Raw genomic sequence first — 27,663 nt, forward strand, 5'->3', positions numbered from 1 at the left:
ACTGTTTTTGGCATATCCAATAGGCCATGGGTAGCTTTCCAGGCTCTGCCGTGTGGGCAAGATACTCTCGGTAGCTGGCCAGACTCTCCAAGGGGGGTGGAGGAATTGAACACGGGTCGGCCAGTGAAAGGCGAACGCCCTACCGCTGTGCTATTGCTCCAGCCCCTGTTCATTATCTATAACATAATATTGTATAACATAATATCACCATTACCTATGTAGGATAAAGCATACTCATTTATAAGCCTGTGCAAATATTCCTTTAAATTTTAAAATTTATTTTCCCTTTTCACTCTTATTAAATTTCATAGTCATATGTATCAATATCATGCAAATTTTAAAGTTAATCATTATCAAAATTATTAATAATACCAATGTTTAATTTATATATCTTTTTTAAAAGTTATAGTTTTTATATATTTTATCAATTTATCATCGATTTAGAAATGTCACTGCGCAGATAAGGAATGTGAATTTTTAAGAGGTTCTCAGACTAATTTGAAAGTCATAATAGCATTTCTAGTTTAAACTGTGATTATGTCCCATATTTGTATGTGGCAGATAAAAAATTAGAAGTAAGGCACCATGATCTAATTGACAATTATAACAAAGGTATTAGTCTTACTCCTTTCTCTTTAGTATTTTGTCCTATTTTATCCTTTCTTCCTTTATATTCTCTCATTAATGGCATCGTATTGTCATCTCTATGCTTGAGGTAGTTCATCTCATTTCATGATGATACTCAAAATGAATTTTTTGGTTAGAAAATGGTGAAAGTTGCTTGATTAAACACAAGTAGATGTTGCTTTTGAAGGAATATTCTAGAAGAAATTAAATTTTAAATCAGTAAACTTTAAATAAAATAGGTAACACTCCATAGTTTATGTGGGCCTCATCAAAACACTTATGGGTTTAAGCGAAAATATTTTAGTGACAGGGTGGAAGAACGTCTGCTGTAACTTTGTGTGTTTTTGTTTATTTGTGTTGTATTGTTGTATTGTGTTTATTTCTGAGAGACAGCTCAGCAGGTAGGGCATTTGCCTTGCATACAGCTAACCTGGGTTCGATTCGTCTGTCCCTGCTGGAGGACCCAGCAAGCTACCAAGAGTATTCCTCCCACATGGCAGAGCCTGGCAAGCTACCCATGGCATATTCGAAATGCCCAAAACAGTAACAACAAGGCTCACAATGGAGATGTTACTGGTGCCCGCCCAAGCAAATCAATGAAAAACGGGATGACAGTGCAGTACTATGTTCATTATTCAACTTTGTATGACACAGGATATTTATTAGGGGGGGTCACACATTGCAGTCCTCAGGTGCTAGCCCTGACTTAGTGTTCAGGAGTTACTGGAAATGCTTGGGGAATTGTGAGGTGAAGAACTGAACCTAAGCCTCCTGCATGCAAAGTGCATTTACAACACATTGGTTTATCTCTCCAATACAACACAAAGTATTTTTAAGACCATTTTTCTTGTGAGATTGATAAGTACTACTGGGGAAAGAAACTGTGATCAAAACAACATGAGAGTCACTGAGTTCTCAAATTTAATATATTTTTGGACAGAATTTTTGGGATTATTATATTAATGCACATTGCAAATTTTCAGGAAGTAAATATTATACATTATTCCTACCAGAGCATTTTTAAAGAAAATTTTCTTTCACAAAAAATTATAAGAGAACTTGTGTTACCCATCACATGCTTAATGAAATCACATACTGCGATTAAGCTTTGCTTCCCAAACTTGCGTTTTTTTCTACTTTATAACCTAGAGAACTCATGAGGGCTTAGAGCTCAACATGCTGAAACACGTACAGCAGCCTCTTCATTTTTTCTCTGTCTTTGTCCAGGCTTTAGTAACTGTTTAACAAGATCTTTGTTCTCTGAATTTGACTTATTTAACTTTATGAGAGCAATGTCAAGAGTTAAATAGAGAAGAAAGTGAAAAAGAGAAAAGGGTGTTTATTCTCCACCTCCTACCTCAGTGCATAAAGAATATTAAAAGTAACATTTTAGATGTGCATGATATCTGATGAACATGATTCTAGAGGCTTGCAATGTGCATAAGTTTTGATGGTGATGATATGTTCTCTATGGAAGTACATAGCTTTGACTGAGCATCTTTGTCCTAGGGTTACAAGGCTTTCCAATTTTAACCATCTCCATTCCAGTGACTCTTCAGTTACAGTTCAGATATGACTTTTCTGCTTCAACTGTAGCCATACATTGCTCAATTCTTTATAATTACTATTGCAATGAATTACTTTAGTCACTTATTTTTAGATTGCCAGGGACAATGATAGAAAGGTCAATACTGAATTCACTATCTCCCGAAACCTGTTTTATGTAAACTTGGTAATGTCATTGATGAGGTTACTTTTCACTTTTATCTTCATTGTTATATAAGAATATAAAACCTGAAAAATAACATTGAACTATATGATAATAACTGCTAATGATTGAGTATATGACTGTGCTTGAAAATGTGCTAAAATGTTTTATATATTACTTCATCCAGGCCTCTCAGCAACTTTCTAAGTTAAAATGTAATGTTGTTTAAATATTTTATCAAAATTTATGACTAAGGGCTAATTCCATTAAAAGTTATCAAAAAATATGAGTTTATTTCAACAAACACAGAAAAGAAATATCATTACATTGGCCAAGAGTTCAATAAAATTTATTGTGTCATAGAGGTAATGGAATAAGAACTGGAGCCAAATTTCTATTTTATTATTTTATGTCATTTGTTTCTTAGGCTGCATCTCTCTCAAGAGCTAAGGTGATAAAGTTCTTGGTTTAATAGAACTGTAAATAAACCATTACTCGTTCCTATAGAACAATGACTCTGCATACATCCTATGGCAAGAAATTATCTTATAATAAGTTTGCTATGATACTTTCTTTTCTCCTTTAAACAAATCCAGCCAATTCAATCTATATAAACCTAATAGTTTTGTGATTTCCTTGCATACCTTTGCCCAGCTCATATCTCTTATTTCTCCTAATGTTTATAGGCTTTGTGATCGGTCCTCTGGCTTTTGTATTTCGGTTAAAAAAAAAAAGAAGAAAGAAAAAACTTCATTGTGTTATCTACTGCAGAGATCCATGCTCGTTTCCCCTAGTACATTTGATATCCCTGTCTAGGCCACAACTGGACCTTATTTATCTATATAGGCAAGTTAACCACTATGCAGAGCTCTGTTATCTTCACTCTGCTTTTTCTCAGAGAACTACCGATTTACCAACCTAAAAGATAACTGAATAAATAAGAGCTTGAAATCTCTGGATATAAAAATCAGAAAATGGGCCAGAGCCCATTTTCTGATTTTTACTACTTACAGTAGATAGTGTTTGCCTTGAATATGACCAACCTAGGTTTGATCCCTACATCCCATATGATTCCCTGAGTGACTTCCAGGAGTGATCCCTGGGTGCAGAGCCAGGAGTAAGCCTTGATCATAGCTAGGTGTAGCCTAAAATCAAAAGCAAATCAGACAATTACTTCAGATACAATTTAAATTCTGCACTCACAGATTATATTTAAAGAAATGAAGAACTAGAAAACCAACCTCTTTGTCAAAGACCATACAACTGATTAGTGTCAGCTGGAAGCTGGTACCCTTTTCTCTTTCAAGTTCTTATTAATTTAAATAGTGTATATTATTTACAATTCTAATACTAAGTGCCAATGGTATATTTATTCAGGAATATGATAGAATTTATTCTTGTTGCTATTTTGAATTCAGGCAAGCTGCTCTTAGTAAAATATTAAAATTTTAAATGTAGGGCATATACTTAATAAATCATCACTTACTTTTCTTCTATGTTTTCTCCAAGACAGATAAGTTGCAGCAATTTTACACTGAGTGTCTAATAGTTAAATGTGGTAGTCCAGTAGTTAAATAAAATCCTCAGAAATTAATGTCAGCAACAATCATAGCATTTGTTGTGGGAAAGTGGTGAGATTTGTACTGATCAGAAGTGAAAAAAATCAGTATTATTTTTTAAAGATAATAGAATGATCTGAGGTAACTATGATTAAGGAAGAGCTTTTTAGATATTTTAATTTCTATTTTGATATTGGCAGGGGGTGAAAAATTTTGCCTAGAGCTGCATGCACTTTATTTTATTTTATTTTATTTTATTGCTCATTGGGTCACACTCGGCGATGCTCAGGGGTTACTCCTGGCTCTGCACTCAGGAATTATTCCTGGCGGTGCTCAGGGAACCATATGGGATGCTGGGAATCGAACCCAGTTGGCTGTGTGCAAGGCAAATGCCCTACCTACTGTGCTATTGCTACAGCCCCTGCATACACTTTAGTAACAAACTAATCATTTTCTGAGAGTGAAAGGTGCTTAACACTTTTGAGGAGTTCATTTTCCACAAAATATTTAAGGAGAGCCTGATTTTCAGCTAAGGAATCAAACAACCTCTAAAGAGAATATATTCAACAAGGTATTTTTCTTAATTGATAAGGTGAAAGTATTTTTATTGTGAAATAAATGGATAACTATAGTAGTCATTTTATTCACTAAGACTTCCACTATGAAATTCTGTGGGAATTTTCAGTATATCAACAAATTAATTGTCACAAAAGTTAACACTCTTGTAAGATCCTGATATAAACTAGACCCATATTTAAGTTAATTTTATTTATGTCCATAATTAAGTGCAAATTTACTGCAATGATCAACATGTTTAAATGAGGTAGTTATTATATAATATTCTCTTATAGTTAATTTTACTTAGCCATTCTAATTAATAATATGAATCAAATAAAATAATTGTTTTAATATTTAGTTAGTTCTTATACCCAATGAGTCAAAGCAACAAAGCTTCAATTATATTACATGAAGCATGTGATGGTTGAAAAATATAATTCAAAGATAGGAAAACACAATTTCAAGTCATCAGGTAAGTGACCCGAGATAAGAATTATGTCAATATTTTGCAGATTAAAGTGAATGTTCTAGAACCTTATTCTTTTTTAAGTGTTATGAAAACAATGGAAATTGCTAAGGCTATTATAGATATATAGAACTTTTTCACACATCACTGGGTCTTTGATTTTTTTACAGATGTCTTCTGACAAAATCCCAAATTGTTTCTAACTCCCTGTGAACAAAAGTTATAACTAAGTTTGATGTATATTGTATTTTTAAAAATATTTATAGAAAAAAACTTTAAGAAACTGTGTTTTGACCTGTTATAATGTATTCTTCAAATCAAATAACATGCTTTAGTGCCACATGTAAGTTCCTTTTATACATAATGCTATTTTCTTGCAACTTCGTCCTAAGGAAGTTCCAGACTAAAATAGTACATCAAGAGGACTGTGCATAATCAGCCTCACTAAAAACAGCTTGATTAATACTAAATATGTCCTAGTTCCTAATCAATTATGTTAATGAAGTCAGAGGCAGCACATCTGCAAGCCCTGACAAAGCCCATGAACTCAGCACTGCCTGATGATATGGACTTCTCATAAACTGATCAGTGCCAGCACCCCCCAGAGCAAAGATGCCTTTGAGATTAAGAGTGGATACTAATAATAAAGGCTTGTAATCCTAGAATATTCTTATATTTTTTGTTACTTAAACACAATGGCTGGCTCCAGGGTAAAATTTGAAATTAAAATTTACCTTAAATATAGAAGTATATTTGTCATGTTTATAACTTAAGAGACTCATTAAAAGTGACACATCCTTTTACAAGTGACAAAATGATAGACAAAATATTTGCCATTTGTTATTTCATGAACCTTTGTTCAAATTTAAGAGACACTCATCATCATCATCATCATCATCCTGTTGATCCTCGAATTTCTCGAGCAGTCTCAATAATGTCTCCATTCATCCTAGCCCTGAGATTTCAGAAGCCTCTCTTTACTCATCCTTTCCAACTCATCCTTGTGCAGGCTCTTTCAGGGTCAGGGAAATGAGACCCATCATTGCTATTGGTTTTGGCATGTGAATATGCCATGGGGAGTTTGCAAGGCTCTTCCATGTGGGCAGGAAACTCTCGGTAGCTTGCAAGACTCCCCCAGAGGGAGAACTAGGCTACTCAAGACACACTCAAGTTTAAATATCAAAGTTGACTAAGATTGGGTTATTGGAGTCCCTTGATTTATTTTGATTCCTCCATTCCTCTCAGATGAGCTTCATGCATGAAGGAACTGGCAGAGGAACCCAGGTGTGCAGGACCCGGGACTGAGATCTCCAGGCCTGCTCAGATAGGATCGGGACTGGGCCTCTTCCACCCAGATCCCCCATTTTCCAGTAGCTAGGTGATCACATCCAGAAACTGCCCCCGAAGCCATGTAATCCCATTAATGGCCAACATCCAGAGACTATAAAACCAAGCTTCCAGAAGAGAGTGACGCAGAATCTCTTGCCCTTCCACCTGGCTATCTGTACCCGGGCCCCTGGGAGGGGGTAGATTAAGTCTCCCTCGCTCCGAGCAGATCCCAGCAGCTGAAGACCTCCGGAACCCATCCACAGCCATGCTCAAGGCCACTTTTCAGATTATTTTCTAAATATTAAATATATAAATATATATATGGAGCTGGAGCTGTAGTACAGTGGGCAAGGTATTTGCCTTGAATGTGTTTGCCTTGCATTAGGTCTCTAGCATCCCATATCGTCCCCAGAGCACAGCCAGGAATAGATTCCTAAGTACAGGAGTAACGCCTAAGCCTAAGTATAGCCGGGTGTGACACAAAAAGCCAAAAGCCAAAAAAAAAAGAAAAAAAGGTTGATTTGGAGGCTTCAAGTAAAACTTGACAGAAAAATTCACTATGGTATCTAATGACCAAATTCTTTTTCTTTATATTCATATTAATACAATACCCATCTATTAAAAATTTGCAAATCATCTGCTTTACATAATAAAAATATTGCATATACTATGTAATATTTTATCAGATATAATTTGCAAGTATAATACAATGTTTTACCCTCATTGTCAGTTGTATTTCTCTTGCTCACTTGTATATCTAGAAACTTGATATAAAATATTTTATATTTTCACAGAAAACTAGCAGTCATTTTTTTTTCTACACGTGGCAGTACAGTCTTTTGGGAATACATTCAGCCAATAACAGGTCACTAAGGAGCACTATAGAACTGTAGTACTGTCTTCCCATTGTTCATTGATTTGCTCAAGCGGGCACCAGTAATGTCTCCATTGTGAGACTTGTTGTTACTGTTTTTGGCATATCAAATACCCACGGGTAGCATGCCAGGCTGGTACTAAATTAAAATGGTTAAAACATTTTAATTTGGGGATTTGCTAATAAGATCTAGTTATCAACCAGCAGCATCAGAAGTAACCAGAAGCCTAGTAAGAAAGAAAAAGAATATTCTGTACCATGCTAGACCTATCTAATTAGAAATTAAATTTTCACATGATTCTGTGATGGTAAATTTTACTACAGTATTCTGGACAGTGATGAGAACATATTTCTATTACAGAGCTCTATTAAATTTCGAGCCCCAAACTTTATCTTCATTTTATCAAAAGACATGAAGGGTGAAGGACCCTTATTTTCCAAGTATACATAATACTTTTATATAAATATCCATGAACAGAGAATTAAAATCCCAGTCCTGATCATTACTAATTTAGCACAGTGAACTCTATCTACATTTGGTGATGACTGAAAGTAATAGGATTTTTAAATATCAAGTACATACATATAGGAATTCCACATACAATATTTTAAAAGCATTTGAGTCGAGCACAAGACAGCCACAAATAACTTAGTCACTATCAGGTGAGACAAAGTGTGTAGAACATGGTGTTAGAATACAACCTTAGGAAAACCTCACCTGTCTAACTAGTTTAATCCTTCCCTGGTTATTGATTATTTAAAATTAAAATGAATTATCAAAATAATGATAGTAAATAAGCATGCACATTTAACTTTCTGTTAAATAGACTACATGAAGCATTATAAAACAAAAGTTCTCAAAATTTAATATGCAGAAAACCCGTATGAGGGGAAGTTAGAAATACAGAAAATTCCTCTCTGAAAAATCACACACTCATTTCTCATTATTGGAGATTAATTAGAAAATAAGAGTTTTGGGGAAATATGCTAAAGTATGGCTAGATAAAAAGTTCTTTGAGCATATAATTTTGTGTACAATCATGTAATACTTTTCAAAATTCCATATGACAACTTAGACTGTTCTATGCAGCAATTACACATGTTCTCCAGTAAACTCTCAAATTTCAGTCTGATCTCATTTCATTCTAGTCTTTCACACTGAGCAGTTTTTATTTAAATGATTCCCTTTTTAGCTAATGGCACCACTATATAGCTGAATACTTAACTCAAAAAGCCAAGTATCATTCTAATTCCACGTTCTTTGTTAGCCCTTATATACATCCAGATGCTTAGACTAATTGATCCATTTATGAATATTTTTAATTTAAATTTTGTAACTTTCTTGCACTATTCCTTTTCGAGGATTCTGAATTCTCATAGCACCATCTACTTCAATAGAATAAAGCCAAGTTAATCTTTCAAAATGAACATGTTTATAGCTGGCATATGATATATGCCATATTATACAAGAAAAAAATTTAGGGGCTGGAGCAATAGCACAGCGGGTAGGGCGTTTGCCTTGCACATGGCCGACTCGGGTTCAATCTCCGGCATCCCATATGGTCCCCCAAGCACTGCCAGGAGTAATTCCTGAGTGCAAAGCCAGGAGTAACCCCCTGAGCATCGCTGGGTGTGACCCAAATAGAAAAAAAAATTTAGTTAAGGGGGAAATATTTTCACTTGCATATTTACCAAATATTTGAAAGATTACAAAGGAACTAACATGCTGATAATAAAGAAATGAAACAATTGCATAGTTCCCAAGAAAGGAGATGTACTCTATACTATTTGTGTAACTCTCACATTTTGAATGAAGTGCTTTCAAAAAATTAAAAGAATTTGAAAATTCCTCAGCTAAAAATGAGACTGAATGATCTCAAAGATTTACAAACAAAAATAGAACTGGAGAAAATGAAAATAAAGACAGGTATAAAAAAATAAGAAGGAAGGAAAAGGATAACTAGATGACTAAGAACAGATAATGTTGACAAATTCACATAAAAGGTGAAGTATTTTTGCACTTAACAATTCAATGTTTCTCAACAAAAATTGAAAGATAGACATAATTCCCAACTGGAACATCCAAGTTACTTCATGGTCTGTTCTCTGCACATCTGTCAGCATTTTTAAACTCTCCATGATTTCTTCTTTCTCTCTGTGCTTAAATTTTTGTATTTATCTGGGTCAAACTACTCTCATATACATGTTTTTGAACATGTCAGTTATTTATTGGTAATGCTACTACTTTCCTTGAGGGGCAACTAGCTTTTCTTTGGGATTCAAGCTTGGTAGTCAACTCTGTAGAGAAGCATGTCCTAGGATAGTTCTCAACTTTTTCACTCTCCCCACAAAAAATACATTTTGTTTAAGCTTTTATAGAATTTTGTCCTGACTTTTTATTAGCCTTATTTTCCAAATAAAAGATAAAGCAGATTGACAAATAGTACTTAGAATAATGCCACTGTATACATTCTTTTGAACGAATTATGAGAATATAAACCAATAAAAATTATGCACCCTTCCACCATCACTGTCACTGTCATCCCGTTGCTCCCAAATCCAGATATTCTCCACCAGAACCTAAATTGATCAACTTGTGAGTAAACTGAAGTAATGTCAAAACATATTTTTGTTCTTACACTTCTGTGCTTAGGTACTTCCTATTTAGGTAGCTTATAATTCTTCAAGGTACTGATAGTCACCAATATAATTCTAAGAAAAATGTTTGGATTTTCTAAAAGAAGCATGGTAAATTTAGAAAAACTCAATTTAAACATAAATGATTTGAGAACAAAGAGATTTTGTTCATTTTAATATTAATATTCTGTTTTTCTACACTTTTATGTTCAGCTTTCTTTGAAAAAAAATTAAAACTTGCCTTCAAGAGTAGGTGATGAGATGGTGAGTCTTGAAGCTTTTTCTTTTGGTAATGGGGGTGGGATAGCTGGACTTTGTCCTGTGAACACAACAGAGAAGTAGTTAGCTCTGTTCTCAAAATGTATAATTCATGATCAGAAGCATAAAATTCAAATTATTATGCAATAAGAAAATTGCTGTTAGGTGCAATCTTTATCTGGAAACATATACAGAATCAGTTATATTCAGAACCATTTCTGAATATATTATTTTTATAGTTAGATATAGTACTAAATGTCTCTACTGGACTTCATTAATAGAATATATACATGCAATCAAGTAAAGCAATTTATTTTCAGTATATACATTAAATTATGGAAAGTAATATCACAAAAGCTGGATGAAATTCTAATACATGGAAAAATAACGTTTTCATTTCACTAAAAATCTTCAGTTTTTCATGAAAAGAAGGTTAAAATTCATAAGCCTTTGATATTGAACAGGTAACTTTTCTCTGACAAAATAAATGACCTGCAGTTAAGTAAATAATAGGCCAACGGGAAAATATATTCCATTTTATAGAATCTTGAAAAGCTCCCTCCAGTCTCTGGATTTATTATGAAGCTCATAAAAACCTACTATTGTTTCCAAGTGCTTCCCTCTCCCAAGTGAATTCTTTAATTAACAAAAACCATCCGGGCCATGAACTGTAAATATTAACTAATATGTGATCCCATATGAAATGCTTGCAAAGTGTTTTATCATTAATTATAATTTCATAAACTCCTACTTATCTTTTTAATTTTTTTTGTCTAAGAATCAGCATCAGCATAGGCCCTTCTAAAAATCTCACTGACAACTAGATATTATCAAATGTCAGTCAACCTGCCTGCTTACTGGAAATTTTCCTTTTTTAGAATTTGTCAAAATTAGTTCACTCTCTAAGTTGCTCTAAGAAGCAACAGAATGGTGCATGCCATCTTCTGTGGAGATAAAGGAAAAACACATGCATGTTTTATGCCAAGGAGATATTAGTCTCCATTCATCACAGGGCATTCTTTTAAGTTGTTAGACTCAACTAGCTTCACTCCTGTGAAACTTCTTACAGGCATAAAAATAAAGTTTATTATTTTATACCATATAAGATATATCTCATATAATTTTGCTGGATTAGATCATTTAAACTTCATGAGATTCGTCAGTACAGTTATAATTTTCATTGTCATATTTTAAGTTTCCAATATTCATTGGAACACTAGAGTGTGGGTTCAGAATATTCAATTCCTAAGAAGTGAAGCAGGGTTTAAATAGGGGGTTTAGATTTGTACTTAAAATTCCCCTCAAACTGTTTCAGTCAAGCCAAAAATTATTTTTCTTCAGAAGATAAAATTTCCACCCCAACTTTCCAAGTCATTTATGAGTCATAGGTATCTAGACTTGGAATAATTCTTTTTCCAAGAATGTGAGTATGCAAATGCACATACTTCTTAGAATTAATAGCCCTTCGATACAACAATCTTACTCTAAAAAGTAAGATATTGGAGGGATCTCACAGCTCATGAGTGTGCTTACCTTGCATTTATAGTCAGGAGTCTAAAGCCTTAGTCTTTTACATGCATTGAACATGGTAGTGACAATTTTGCTCCCCATGATTCTTGCCAGTGTAAGCAATTTCTCGTTGCACCACAGCCAAGTATGAACACAACAAAAAGGTGAGCTATCCCTGATAGAAGTACTTGACTAAAAATATAAGAACATGACTAAGCAACATGAAAATGCAATCTGTGGCAAATACACATGGGTAGACTGCAGTAACCTTCTAGAGAAGTTCATAATAATGACTTACATGCCTGATGAAGACTGTTCTCCCTGTGGACCACATGTTTAAGTACCATGGCTAATAGAGTGAAAAACAGTGAATTCTATGGCATTGTATGCAAGCAAATATGCTAGCACAACAGATAGGTGTGTGACCCCTGGCAAGCACCACAGCTACAAACATATAAGCATCTGGGCCAGACATGAGTGTAACTCCCAGTCATTGCAGCAGCATCAACAAAATCAATGAAGAGGAGAGGAGGGTGAAGGGAATAAAAACTAGTTAGATAAACAAGAAGAAAAAAGATGTTTCCAGGATCCGAACAGAAACAGACTTATAGTAGGTCACTCTCATATGATATGAGAATGTAAAATACTATGGGAGGAGAAAATTTGTGCTCTGCATTCAAAGGCCTAAAGGGCATTGTCCTGGTCAAGAAGAAAGGGACTTAAAAATTGTAGGTAAATTATCTGAAGAAGAAAAGGCTTAAATGCAAGAAATTATATAAAACTGTTTCTAAAATTAACTAGTGCTTCAACAATATACAGTGAACTATACAGTTTATATCAGAAATTCTTGCAACCATAATTTTACAGGTTGTTCCAGACTTTCACCCTTAGAATATTCTCAACACTAGAGTATTTCTTTGCTAAGTCAAGTGACATAAAGGTAAAAAAAAAACACAAACATATGTGAAAAAGAAAACTTTACATTCCCATAACCAAGAAATAATATCAAATAATCCATAAAACCACATAAAATTGAGATAAGTTCCAGGAGGATTACTCCACAGCTTAGAAGCCAGCCTTGCATGCTGGGGGAAAAGGCAGCTCATAGACAAGGAACCACCAAGCAAAGTGTGCTAGGAGAGCCCGTTTGGGATGGGAGATGCAAGCTGAAAGTAGACTATAGACCGAACATGATGGCCACTTCTTGCCTCTACTGCAAAACACAACACCCAAAAGGAGAGACAGAGCAAAAGGGAATACCTTGCCCCAGAGGCAGTTTGGGGTGGGGGGAGGACGATATGGGTGTGGTGGGAGGGATGTTCAGACAATTGGTGGTGGAAAATGGGCACTGGTAGAGGAATAGGCACTTGACCATTGTATGACTGAAAAGCAAGCATGAAAGTTTGTAAGTCTGTAACTGTACCTCACGGTAATTCACTAATAAAAAATTTTAAAAAAGAACACACATAACACCAACATCAAGACAGGGATGTTGTGGTCAATGCATATCCTGCGTCAAGGAGCTACAGGGAAAGGAATCTGGCGCAAGCACTCACTTCAGTGCCTTGTGTCAGCTGGTACAAAACAAATGGTGAATGCAGCTATTTTTTTTTTCCATTTGCCTTTAGTCATAGAAACAATGAAAATTGAATTTCCGTTAACAAAAGCAGGAATGTCTTTCTTAACAGCAAAATAAAGACGTGAAGCATGGCTACTGCTGTATTCTGCTCCCCAACTTGAATGTGTGTTTGGTTCCAAACAAGGGAAGCAGGAAGGAAGCTGGTACCCAAGGAGAGGGGAAAGGAAAGGCTAATGGCTCCCCAGCTCCCGGGGGCCCAATGAGAGAGGGTCTTAGCAGGGAAATCATTAATCCTGGACAAGATGCTATTGTGCTTGGGGGCACTAAAGCAAATCAGTTTCATTAAACTTAAGTGACACGTGAATTTAGTACAGTTTTTTTTTATACTTTAATGATGGAGAGTACTACTGAAATCTGATGCTGCTTTGTTATGTAAATAAAATTCATATTCTTTTTCATCATGTATTTATATTCTATATCACATCTCATGACATAAGAAACCTGAAATAGCATGTGAGTTAAGAAAATTAATATGACAACAGATAAATATAACTTGACAAAAATAGTATAGCTCATTTACAAGGAATATGCTTATAATTTATATCCCTGAAAAATTTTTGAGTCTGTCCCTCTCTAAAGCAAAGATCCGGGTTGTTGAAATTTACCTCGCAAATCTAAAGGTATTCTTCATTTTACAATCTATTACATGAAAATCACTCTTACATTCAAAGAATGTTTGGTTTTTGTTCCTTGAGTGATTTTGGCTGACATATTTCCATAACCTGAATGGCATGTTTGTAAGCTGTCAATGTTGCATTGTTCTGAGATTTTTCTCATGAGACAACATTATTTTTGTTTTATATTTATTCAGATCCCCGTGGGGATAATAGACAGTGTGCTTTCTATCTAACAATCTTAGTTACTGATATTTTCTTTACTTTCCTAAAAATGATGAATGAAATTACTCTGAACTCAAGCCAAGTAGGAAGTGATGAGATGAATTCAGATAATGTGGGAAGAAAAACAAACCAGAAAAAAATTCTCTATGCTAAAGTACAATCTTGTTTCTTTATTAAGGGTGATTTCTTTGTTCTAAAACATTTCTAGAAAACTTATGTATATCTGCTAAATCGTGGCATAAATATCAATATTATTTTCTCCAGTGTCTGATAGACATTTTATTCCTTAGCCCCCAGTTGCATTTTCCCAAAAGTCCTTTGACACACAGAAAACTACAAACTCTTTGGAAAGACGTCCCACGCTGCAAACAATGAATAGGAAGATACCCTGTTATGTGTATAAACAAACCCAAATTACTTTAAAACACTTCAATTACATAATTACAAATTTGCATTGCATTCTTTTGACTTAATAAAAGCATCTTCAAATCTATGACTGAAGATAATCTGGGGAGTTTTAAATTTATTTATTTGATTTTATTATTTTAAACCCACCAGTGTTTTAGTGTGGGGTGACTACCTGCAGCTCAGCGCTCAGGATGACAACACCTGAGAGTCACCTGACAGTGCTCTCGGACCATGCTATTCTGGGGAATAAATCACATCTCTGAACACATAACCTCCAGACCATATCTACTCAGCCCTAAAGGTTCTGAATTCAGTGGGGAAAATGATACTGAAGTGTGCTGAATTACTGAGGTAATTACATTATATTTATATATTGACACCAAATTCCTAATGTTTTTGTTTTTTTTTCAAAAATTTAAGATTTAACGAAAGTTTTACTTGTATCAAATCATTGCTTTATTTTTTTTTTTTGGCTGAGTAATCATTCTGCTAATTTTCTTTGTTAAAATACAGGCACTTTGAACATCATTTCCTTATAAAATTTTTCTTTGTCTTTCGATGTACTTTTTAAATTTCTTACAAAAAAAAAGAAAAGTATCACTTTCCTACATCACTCATTAAAAAACAAACAAACTGGAGCACCACTCATTTAATAATTGCAGGTTGTGAATTTGTCTATGAAATAGAGACCTCACAACTAGGAAACCATTTGGAGATATTCAGGAGTTTGTGTGAGGTAAGTGAATTGAGATAGGTGGATTTATAACCATAAACATTTTAGATATCCTAATTGTATATTGCTAAACTTGTATACCTTCCAATTGGTGTTTTGGAGAAATTATAAAGTAAACAGGCAATTATTATTTAACTTAGTCTCAGATATCTTAAGGAAAACAGAATATGTCAGCTATATCTGGTTTGTGGTGAGTTTCCTAGAATTTTATAAATTAATTCTATAAATTATATAAATTTTATAAATTTAATTACTGAACAATAATATTGAAAATAAAAGCTGCTATTATGGTATATATACAGAATGAAGGAAACAGGTGATTAAAGAAACAGGACAAAAAATTTTAGTTCATAGAAACATAAAAACAAAAAAAACAAAAATGGTGAGCGAACAGGTACATGAAAAAATATTCACTATCTTTTACCATAAGGGAAATAAAAATCAAAACAATGATGTAATATTTAAGACCCCTATTTTTAGAAGATTATTATTTAAAAGACAAGAAAAAAACATATTAAAGAGGTTATGGAAAGAAGTGTACCTAAATACACTGTTGGCATGATAGTAAATTGATAAAGATATTATGGAGTTTCCTCAAAAATTTAAGCATAGAAATTCACTGGTAGGGGGTATGGAGTTAGGGCTTTGTATACCTGAAACTATTACTAGCAGTTTTATAAATCACAGTATCTAAATGAAAATCTGGAAAGAGTTTTTTTTTTGCAGAAATTATAACCTATCTAAAACTTTGTGCCAGTCAGAAAAACTTTGTTTTCTGAGTATACGGTGAATGATGAGAAGGTTTGACTAAGAATACCTGCACAGTATAAAAATATGAGGTATTCTTTCCCCTGAAAAACAGCAGCTCTCTTAACAAACCAGGGTCTCTGGAGAAGGGGAAACACGTATCAAGCCTTTAAGTGCACAAACAGCACACAATTCATAACATATGAAGTGTCTCTCTCCCACAATGACACTTGTCCTTGGACTTGAATATCAAGAAACAAACCTCAGAAATATCTTCATAATTTTTTTTAGGTGCCACAGTGATAGCAGAGTGGGGAGGGCACTTGCTTTGCAAGTAAATGACCTGAGTTCAATCCCTGGCACCCTGTTTGGTCCCTGAAGCCTGCCAGGAATCCTCAGTAATCCCTGAATGCAGAGTCTGGAGTAGATCTGGAGCACCACCAGGTGTGGCCCCCCCAAAAAAATAAAGTTTTGGCTTTGTTTTTTCCTATCAGGAAAATGCTACTCAAAAATCTTAATCTGGGAACTACTTGACTTGATTGAAAGTCTGTGAGGGAGTACAGCAAAGACAAGCTCAGACAAATCAGAGCATTCTAGATATTGAAGTGAGATCAGATTTGTCCCAAAGGAAATGGGAAGCTTTTTGAAAGATTTTAGTACTGACATGTAGGTTTTTTTTTTTAATATCACTTGCAGCTGTGTGAACAAAATCAGTGTTTGTAGAGAAATGGTTAGAAAAGGCAGCAAGAGAAAGTCATTGAAATAACCCTTGAGGTGGAACTTGAACCCAGACCAGCACTATCCCCTACCTAAATGCTCACACCTCACACAAAGGGAAGCCCTGAGACTGGATCCTACATTTCTGGGATCCCAGGATACACAGGATCCCAGCTTACTCCAGGCATTAACTCCAGTTCCTGTCACTCTAACCTCTAATCTCAAAACTTTGCAGATGCTACTTATCCATATGAGTAAATTCCTTCATATGTATTATATTTGGGGTAGGTAAGTAGGGGTGTTCCGATTTCACACACTCTATACTGAATCAAATGCCAATTAACTCAAGGGAATAACTAGCTGACAAGTCGGGAGAATCTAAATTAACTGGGAATCTAAACCTCCATCATTAATATGCACAAAACTCAAGTACAGCAGTGAAATCAAGGACCTCAGCCACAGGATAGAGACCAGGTAAATCCCCAAGCCCCACCAAAATGCTTGATCCTGGTTGAGGAGGAGCTAAAATAAACACACACTGCACTGACAGTGGAGATTAAGCAATTACTTGCCAGTGAAATTAAGGAATCACTAGATAGAAAGTCAACCAATTCCAAGAACTTTTTCAGAAAAGGAGAGATTCCAATAAAAAATAAAAAATTCACTATTATTGATTTGGAGTTGAATGTAATCAAAGTAGAGTGAAAGTAAAGTGAAATTTACCAGTTACACATGCGGGGTGGGGGGCTGGGGAGTTGGGGGGAAGGGGGGAGGTATATTATGATTCTTGGTGGTGGAATATGTGCACTGGTGAAGGGATGGGTGTTTGAGCATTGTATAACTGAGACTTAAACCTGAAAGCTTTGTAACTTTCCACATGGTGAATTAATAAAAGTGATTAAAAAAAAAAAGAAAAGAAGAGATTCCATACAAATGCAAAGGAAAGAGCTAAAGAACACACCAGCAAATTCCAAGGTACTTGATTTTCTGAGGTACTATTGTGAACGGGATTGTTTTTTTTAATGTCTCTTTCTTCTCTTTCATTATTTATATATAAGAAAGCCATGGACTTTTGGCTGTTGATTTTGTAGCCTGCCACTTCACTATATCGACTTATTGTTTCTAGGAGCTTTTCTGTAGAGTCTTTAGGGTTTTCCAAGTATAGTATCATATCATCTGCAAATAGTGATAAATTGATCTCTTCCTTTCCTATCTGTATGCCCTTGATATCTTTTTCTTGTCTAACTGCTATGGCCAGGACTACCAGTACTATATTGAATAGGGGTGGCGAAAGCGGGCAACCTTGCCTTGTGCCTGAACATAGAGGGAAGGCTTTCAGTTTTGCCCCATCGAGAATGATACTTGCCCTGGGCTTTTGGTAGATGGCTTTGATTATATTGAGGAAAATTCCTTTGATGCCCATTCTGCTGAGAATTTTCATCATAAACAGGTGCTGAATCTTGTCGAATGCTTTCTCTGCATCTATTGATATGATCATATGGTTTTTATTATTTCTTTTATTAATATGATGAATTATGTTGATTGACTTGCGAATATTAAACCATCCTTGCATCCCTGGGATGAATCCTACTTGGTCATGGTGTATGATCTTTTTGATGAGTCGTTGGATTCTATTTGTTAATATTTTGTGGAGGATCTTTGCATCTGTGTTCATCAGGGTTATCAGTCTGTAATTCTCTTTGTGGCATCTTTGTCTGTTTTTGTTATTAAGGTGATATTTGCTTCATAGAAACTGGAAGTGTTTTTAATACTTCAATTTTCTGGAAAAGCTTAAAAAGGATTGGGAGTAAGCCCTCTTTAAAGGTTTGGAAGAATTCACTAGTAAATCCATCTGGGCCAGGACTTTTCTGCTTGGGGAGACATTTTATTACCATTTCAATTTCCTTGATGGTGATAGGTCTGTTCAGGTGTTCCAGGTCTTCTTGGTTCAGCCTTGGGAGGCTATAGGAGTCTAGGAATTTATCCATTTCCTCGAGGTTTTCATGTTTCGTGACATAAAGATTCTCAAAGTAATCTCTGAGGATCCTTTGAATTTCTGTAATATCTGTTGTAATGTCCCCCTTTTCATTTCTAATTCTGTTTATTAGGACTTTCTCTCTCCCATTTTTTTGTGAGTCTTGCTAGAGGTTTATCTATCTTGTTTATTTTCTCAAAGAACCAGCTTTTGGTTTCATTGATCTTTTGGATTGTTTATTTGGTTTCCATCTCATTAATTTCTGCTCTGAGTTTTATTATTTCTTTATTCTGCTCTGATTGGGCTCCTTTTGTTGGTCATTCTCCAAACTCTTAAGCTGTGAGGTTAGGTTACTTATGTGGGCTCGCTCCTCCTTCCTGAGGAATGCTTGTAGAGCTATGAACTTTCCTCTTAACACAGCTTTTGCTGTGTCCCATAGGTTTTGGTAACTCGTGTCCTTACTGTCGTTCGTTTCCAGGAATCTTTTGATTTCCTCTTTGATTTCCTTTCTAAGCCACTCATTGTCCAATAGTGAGCTGTTTAATTTCCAGGTATTTGATTTCATTTTCTGTTTGTGTGGGTGATTTATTTCTAATTTCAGCGCATTGTGGTCTGAGAAGGAACAAGAAATGCAAAGTGGAACAAGGAAAGCCTTTTCAACAAATGGTGCTGGGAAAACTGGATAGCTACCTGCAAAAAAAATTAACTCTGACCTCTGTCTAATGCCAGGCACAAAAGTCACACCGAAGTGGATTAAAGACCTCAATATCAGACATGAATCTATAAGGTTCATAGAAGAAAATGTAGGCAGAACTCTCCATGACATTGAAGCTAAAAGCATCTTTAAGGACAAAACAGCACTGACCATGCAAGTGGAAGCAAACATAAACAAATGGGACTACATTAAACAGAGAAGCTTCTGTGTTTCAAAAGAAACAGTGACCAAAATACAGAAAGAGTTCACAGAATCGGAAAGAATATTTACCCAATACCCATCTGGTAAGGGATTAATATCCAGGATATACTAGACACTTGTAGAATCGTATAAGAAAAAAACCTCCAACCCCATCAAAAGATGGGGAGAAGAAATGAACAGAAGTTTCCTCAAAAAAAAATACAAATGGCCAAAATGCACATGAAAAAATGCTCCACATCACTAGTTATCAGGGAGACGCAAATCAAAACAACAATGAGATATCATCTCACACCACAGAGACCGGCACTCATTCAAAAGAACAGAAGCAACCGGTGCTGGTGTGGATGTGGGGAAAAAGGGATGCTCTTTCACTGTTAGTGGGAATGCAGACTAGTCCAGCCTTTCTAGAAAAGAATATGGGCAGTCCTTCAAAAACTAGAAATTGAGCTTACATATGAGCCCACAATGCCACTTCTGGTAACATATCCAAGGATGCAAAAGAGCACAGTAGAAATGACATCTGTACCTATATATTCATTGCAGCCCTGTTCAAAATAGCCAAAATATGGAAACAACCCGAGTGCCCTAAAACAGATTACTGGTTAAAGAAACTTTGGTACATCTACACAATGGAATACTATGCAGCTGTTAGGGGAGATGAATTAATGAAATTTGCTTATAAATGGATAATATTGGAGAGTATCATGCTAAGTGAAATAAGTCAGAAAGAGAGGGACAGACATAGAGGGACTGCACTCGTTTGTGGAGTATAAAATAACATCACATGAGGCTGACACCCAAGGACAGTAGATACAAGGGCCAGGGGGATTGCCCCATAGCTAGAAGCCTGCTTCACAAGCAGAGGGTAGAAGGCAGATGGAATAGAGAAGGGATCACTAAGAAAATGATGGCTGGAGGAACCAGTTGGGATGGGAGATGCATGCCGAAAGTAGATAATGGACCAAACATGATGACCTCTCAGTGTCTGTGTTGGAAGCCATAATGCCCAAAAGTAGAGAGAGAGTACGGGGAATATTGTCTGCCATAGAGGCAGGGGGAGGGTGGGAAAGGAGTGGTATACCTGGGATATTGGTGGTGGGGAATGTGCACTGGTGGAGGGATGGGTGTTTGATCATTGTGAGATTGTAACCCAAACATGAAAGCTTGTAACTATCTAATGGTGATTGAATAAAATTTTAAAAAAATTTAAAAAAAGAACACACCAGTAAGCTAAACAGGATCTCACAGGTGGAAAACCACTTAGATCAACTAAAGATAAAATGGAAGCCAGATTGATAAAGAAGTTGAAAAGGAAAAGAGAAATTTGAAAAATGGAAGAAAATGTGAGATACTTAATGAACAATGAGAGTAAGAATAATCTCCAAATCATAGGAATACCAGAAGGTAAAGAAAAAGGAAAAAGGGAAGAAAGAGTAGTGGGAGAGATAATAGATGAGAACTCCCCACTTTCTGTAGGGAGGCAGCTGTGCAGATTCAAAAGACAAAAAATACTAATCAAAATAGACCCAGAGGATCATCGCCAAAACACACAGTAATTAAACTGGCAGAAACTAAAGAAAGAGACAAATGTCTTAAAACAACATGAGGGAAGAGATACCTTCCATATAAGGGGAATAATAGAATAATCACAACAGCAGTCTCATAGAAAATAGTGCAGGAAAAAATAAACAAATAAATAGTGTGGAATAACATACCCAAATTACTGAATGAAAGGAATCTTCGAGCTAGAGTAGGGAGAAGTAAAAACATTCTCTGACAAACAAGAACAGGTGACATTTGTGATAATAAAACCAGCCCTGAATGAATTACTGAAAGGCCACTTATATAAACCAAATAACCAATTGTACAAGCCACAGCCCTACACTATAAGATGACAACATAGCTCTTTAGATCAATAATATCTGATTGTCAGTGAACTAAACACTCCCATCAAAAGGCACAGAGTAGTCGGTTGGATCAAGAAACAAAATCAATTCATTTGCTGCTTACAGGAAACACATCTAAAACCACAGGATAGACACATTTTAAAAAATAGAAAATGATTATACAAACTAAATGGGTGTGAGGGGGAAAGTTGTGATAGCTATACTTATTTCAGAGCAAATCACACTCAATCTATAGACAGTAATTAGAGTCAGAGATGGGCACTATGTATTGATCAAGGAAACACAGATCAAGAAATGCTAACTCTAATCAACATATGGACACCAATATCAGGTCAGCAAAATTTATAAGGCATTTGCTTACAATCCTAGAGACACACAAGGATGGAAGCATAATAATAGTGGGAGACTTCAACAGCCCACTATGACCACTGGAGAGATCCACTGGGCAGGATATCAGTAAAAATGTAAGAGCCCTAAATGATGAACTAGAAACTTCTGGGACAAATAGATTTATACAGGCTCTTCCATCCTCAAGCCGAATACATATTCTTCTCTAGTGCACATGAAACATTCTCCAGGATAGATCACATTTTAGGACTTAAGTAACATGAATTCGCAAACATAAGAATCTTACCAAGTATTCTATCTTATCATAATAATAAAATATTTTTGCCATCACCATGGAGATAGAAATTAGCGGGAAAAAAAAAACACACAAAAAAAAGGGGAGAAAAGGTAACACCCGTAGACTGAACAACATGCTGCTACATAACAGCTGGATTAAAGAGGAAATCAAGGAAGAAATAAAGAATTTCCTTGTAACTAATGATAATGAAGAACTTATTTACCAAAATCTACTGGACATAGCAAAAACAGTAATTGTGGGAAAATTCATAGCTATGCAGGTCTGTATAAGGAAAAAAGAAAAAGTTAAAATCAGCAACTTATATGTACACCTTTAAATGTCTGAAGAACCAATGACAAATGAATCCAAAGACAAGTAGAAGAAAAGAAATAATAAAAAAATAAAAAGAAATAAATTTAAAAAAAGAAATAATAAAAACCAGTGCAGAAATAAACAATATAGAAACCAAGAGAGCAATTCAAAGAATCAATGAAACCAGAAGCTGATTCTTCAAAAGAATAGACAAGACAGACAAACCACTGGGTAAACTCATGAGGAAAAACAAGAGAAAGAGACCAAATAAACTGAATAAGAAATGAAAGGAAAGCATTTACAACAGAACCCCAGTAATCCAAGACATCATGATAACTTACTATGAACAACTCTACTCTGTTAAGTTGAAGAATCTAGAAATGTTTTCTAGAAACATGTTTTCCCAAAAAAGTGAATGAGGAGAAAGTAGAAAGATTGAACAGGCCAATCGCAAGCAAGAACATTGAAATAGTAATTAAGAAAATAATTTATTTTTAAAAGTAACTTTATTCTTGGATGTACCCAGGAATAAAATTCCTCGTCCAGATGGATTTATGGGTGAGTTTTTTTCTGAAATCTTCAGAGAAGACTTACTGCCTTGTTCTTTGAGCTTTTCCAGGATATCGAGGAAATAGGCATCCTTCCTAATGCCTCCTAGGATGCTAATATTATACTGATACCCAAAGTTTACAAAGATATAACAAGAAAGAAAATTTCAGACCAATTTCCTGGATGAAGATTGATGTAAAAATACCAACAAAATCTTAGCAAACTAAATCCAATAGCACTAAAAATATCTTATAACATGATCAAGTGAAATTCATTCCAGGATGGTTCAATATATGCAAATCAATTAACATAATATACCACATTTGTAAAAGGAAATAGAAAAGTATATAATCATATCAATCGATGCAGGGAAAGCTTTTGACAAGATTCAACACCCACTCAGGATAAAAACCCTCAATTAAAAAAGGGTGTAAGAAACCTTCCTCAAGTTAGTAATTGCTCTCTATAAAAGTGCATAGCCAAAATTATTCTTAATAGTGAAAAACGAAAGCATTGACTCTAAGATCAAGCACAAGACAAGGATGTCCAGTGTCCCACTCTCTTATTTAATGTTATATTAGAAGCATTTGGAACAGCAATTAGGCAAGAAAAGAAAGTTAAAGGGATACAAATTAGAAAAAATGAATTCATCTCTATTTGCAGATGATATAATGTCATTAAAGATCCCAAGAATTTCACCAAAAATATCTCCTAGAAGCAATGAACCAATACCAAAAAAGTGGCTGGTTAAAAAGTCAATGTACAATAACTGGTTGCATTCCTAAATATAAGTAGTAATTAATTGGAACAGAATGAAATCAAAGAATTTATCTCATTTAGAATAGTGTCCATAAACTTCAAGCACCTAGAAATCAAGTTAACAAAAGAGGTGAGAGACCTATACTATGAAAACTCCAAAACACTCAAGAAATTGGAAATGGAGAAGCATTCTATGATCATGGATTGGAGGAATCAATATTTCAAAATGCCCATCTTACCTAAACTACTATATAGATTCAATGCAATTCAAATTCAGAGAATGTTCTTCAGGGATTATAATAGTCAATTATAAAGTTTATTTGGAATCATGAAAGATCCTGCATAGTCAAAACCATACTAAAAACAATGAAAGGCTCTATCTAACTTGAATCTATACTATTAAGTCATTGTAATCAAAACAAAAAGAGCATGAAATGGAATAAATACAGCCTTTTCACAAGTAGTGTTGGGAGAATTGAATAATACATGCAAGAAATTAAAGCTGAATCTATCTCACACCTCACACAAAAGTCAACTGAAAGACCTTAAGACCAGGCCTGAATCTATAAGGTACACTGAGTAAAATATAGTCAGTTTGCTCTAAGAATCAGACTTCAAATGATATTTCAACAATATGATACCATTGGCAAAGACTATGAAATCAAAACCAAACAATCAGGACTACATAAACAAACATTTCTGTACGGCAAAAGAAACATGGACTAAAACTCAATGACAACTTACCAAGTGGCAGAAAGTATTTGTACTCAAAACATAAGATAATGGGTTGATATCCAAGATCTATATAGTACGCACAAAGATCAACAATACTGCCAACAGCAACAACATAAAACCTAAACGCCCCACCAAAAAATGGAGGGGAAATGAAAACACACTTCTATGAAGTCTACCAACAGATGGCCAGTAGGCACATGAAAATTTTCTTATTATCAGTTATTATTAAGAAATACAAATCAAGGCAACAGTGAGATACTATCTTACACCAGTGAGAATGGCACTTAACAAAAATACTGGGAGCAATCTCTGTCAGTGGAGATGTGGTGAAAAAGAAGACTTTTGGTAGAAATATTGTCTGGTCCAAACCTTATGAAAAATAGTATGGAGGGCATGCAGTAAACTCAGAATTTAGTTCCCATATGACCCAGAAATTCCACTTTTGGATATCTATCCCCATGACAGGAAACATCAGTTCAAAAGAACATATGCACACAATTATTATTTGCAGCACTCAGTACAATAGCTATGTGCTGGAATAAACCTAGATGCCCAATGGCAGGTAAGTAGATCATAAAGATTTTATATGTATATAAAATGAAATACTAGATATATCTATATGGAACGATGAAATCATGTGATTCACTGCAACATGGGTGAAACTGGAAAGCATCATGTTAAATGAAGTAAACCATAAGAAGGATAAACACAGGATGATATCATTTTCATATTATATTTAGATTAATTTAATGAGGAAATGAAACGTTTTAAAGAGAGGATGCCCAAATAACCTTGCCCCCAGAGTATAAGGAGGAAAAAGAAATAAAGAATGGATTGGAAGGGGGAAAGAGACAGATGAGAAATAATAAGGGCCAGCCAGGGAATTAAGTTACAAAGGTGGTGTTAAGGAATGATAGAGTTAAATACACAAACCACAAAGTCAATAACACTGAAATCAAGAGACACAAACTTTAACAACCAAATTTGGAAAGGTGCCTCTCAAGAGGCTGGAGTGGGTGAGGAATATCTGGGAAGGGATCTGGGAACATTGGTGGAGGAAGGGTAGATACATGTGGAGAGAGTGGTGCTGCAACATAGTATGTGTAAAACTCAACTATGAATAACTTTTTAAATCACGGTGTCTTAATAAGTTTATTTTTAAATAACCTATGTGAAAGATCTTGTGGGCTTGGACTAGGTGGGTTGCAATGGAGGTTTATTCATTTATGCAACAGGTGTTAGTTGAGTGAATCTGTCATTTTCCCAGAAGTAGTGTCAGTGAATAATATCAACAGAATCACCTGAAAATTAGTGAGCGTTGTGTGCAGAAACAAAAATATATCAGCCACTTAGTGTGGAGTTGGGCTGGAGCGATAGCACAGCGATTGGGCTTTCGCCTTTCACGCAGCCAACCCGTGTTCAATTCCTCCGGCCCTCTCGGAGAGCCCGGCAAGCTACTGAGAGTCTGGAGCCCACAAGACAGAGCTGGCAAGCTACCCGTGTGCATTGGATATGCCAAAAACAGTAACAATAAGTCTCTCAATGAGAGACATTACTGGTGCCCGCTCAAACAAATCGATGAGCAATGGGATGACAGTGACAGTGGAGTCATAAAACACTAAAACCTTTACTCATTTGATCAAATTGTACATTCCAAACAAAAATGTTCTTACTAGAAAAGTTTCTTCCATCCTTATAACAAAACCTCTCTTAATATTTCCACATTCTGTTAAATCTTTACATATTCACTTTGATGGAAGGCAAGAAATAATAGTTAGATATATATTTCATGTGGGCAGGTGGACATGACTGTCAAAGAGATCCAAGTAGAAGTCATGAATAATCCTCTCCATTGCCCTTCTGGAAGATGTGATAGATCCATCAGGACATTGGAGGACAGTCATCTTGGTGTTGTAGTTGGTGAAGGACAGGCGGGCGTTGCGAATACTTTCCCCAGCTTTTGCCACATCGGCCAACACTACTACTTTTCTCTCTTTGAAGTCTTCCTTTATCGCTTCTCTGCACAGCTTTGTGAGCTTGGATAGTAGCTTGTGGTTGCCTGAGGCTCGTGCCAAACTACATTGGCCAATGAGCTGGAGAGTTCCCAAAGACAGGCGTCTGTGTGTGGCATTCCCACTTTTGGCATTCTTTGCACAGTCATGGAGGTGCTGAACCAGTCAATTATATTTCTCGTCGATGTTGTCAACGATGACATCTTCTCACATTGCCACAATAGAGCCAAAGAACTTCCCTTTGGTGGTCATTCTGGGAGTTCACTTCTTAAACTTAAACTTTGCAGACCTTTTCCCCTGCTCTGTGAAATAGAATTTTGCACAAAGGAGACAGTGGTCCAATCCAGTTTGGAATTTTGGGACAACAGCAACATCAGTCAGGCAAAACCTTCGATTGAATATGATGTGGTCAATTTCACTGTGGAACTGTCCACCAGGAGACTCCCATGTTCAACGTTTATATTCAGCCTTCTGGAACTGTGAGTTACCATAGATGGTCTTGGTCGACATGATGAACTAAGGCAGTCTCTCACCCTGTTCATTCCATTCTAGGCCGTGGGTCCCAATGTGAATTTCTTTGGGCGACCTTCTTGATCTTATCTTAACAGTAAAATCAACAACAATGATCTTGTAGAAGGTGTGGTCTTCTTTATAGAACTTCTCCAGCTCCATGTAGAACTTCTCAATTTCTTCTTCATCGTCGTTGGATGTTGGTGCATAGACGACGAATATAGAAACTGCAGGCAGTGAGCCACATCTATTCAAGTGTAATCATCTAATTTGGGTTCTTAGGCATTGGGATGAATCAATGCTCATGGCCAACTTCGTGTTGACAAGGAAACCGACACCACCGAAGCCTCCGGTGTCACATGTTCTGAGGAACAGTTCTTCTCCAGTGTCGAAAATGGCATGATGTGATCAATGCCTTTTCATTTCTGTCAGACCAATGATGTTGTACTTGATCTTCTGTGCTTGCACCACCAAGTCCTCGATGGATGTTTCCGATGCCAGTGTACATGCATTGAATGTACAGACAGTCATTTTAGTCTTTCTTCGTTTTGGCAGCCTAATTTGTTCCTGAGATTTTATCAGCCTCTCCTTGCTCATCCTTCTTAATGCTGCCATACTGGGGGCTTTTTCAGTGTCAGGCAAATGAGGCCCTTTGTTGTTACTATTAGTGGCATATGAAATAGGCCACAGATAGCTTTCCAGGCTCTGTTATGTGGGCCGGGTACTCTTAGTAGCTTGCTGGGCTCTCTAAGAGG

General features: G+C 35.7%; 1 protein-coding gene across 10 annotated transcripts in view; it reads right to left on the reverse strand.

The window, feature by feature from the left end:
• TRDN (triadin) overlaps window positions 1–27,663 on the reverse strand; it is a 417,254-nt gene that overhangs the window by 229,229 nt on the left and 160,362 nt on the right. For all 10 annotated transcript variants that reach the window (XM_055136162.1, XM_055136157.1, XM_055136159.1 and 7 more), the window contains one exon: window positions 10,000–10,077. In XM_055136162.1, the coding sequence (XP_054992137.1) occupies window positions 10,000–10,077 (78 nt within the window). The remainder of the gene's footprint in view (window positions 1–9,999; window positions 10,078–27,663) is intronic.

The sequence above is a fragment of the Sorex araneus genome, chromosome 4, assembly GCF_027595985.1.
Source record: "Sorex araneus isolate mSorAra2 chromosome 4, mSorAra2.pri, whole genome shotgun sequence".
Taxonomy (NCBI): Eukaryota; Metazoa; Chordata; class Mammalia; order Eulipotyphla; family Soricidae; genus Sorex; species Sorex araneus.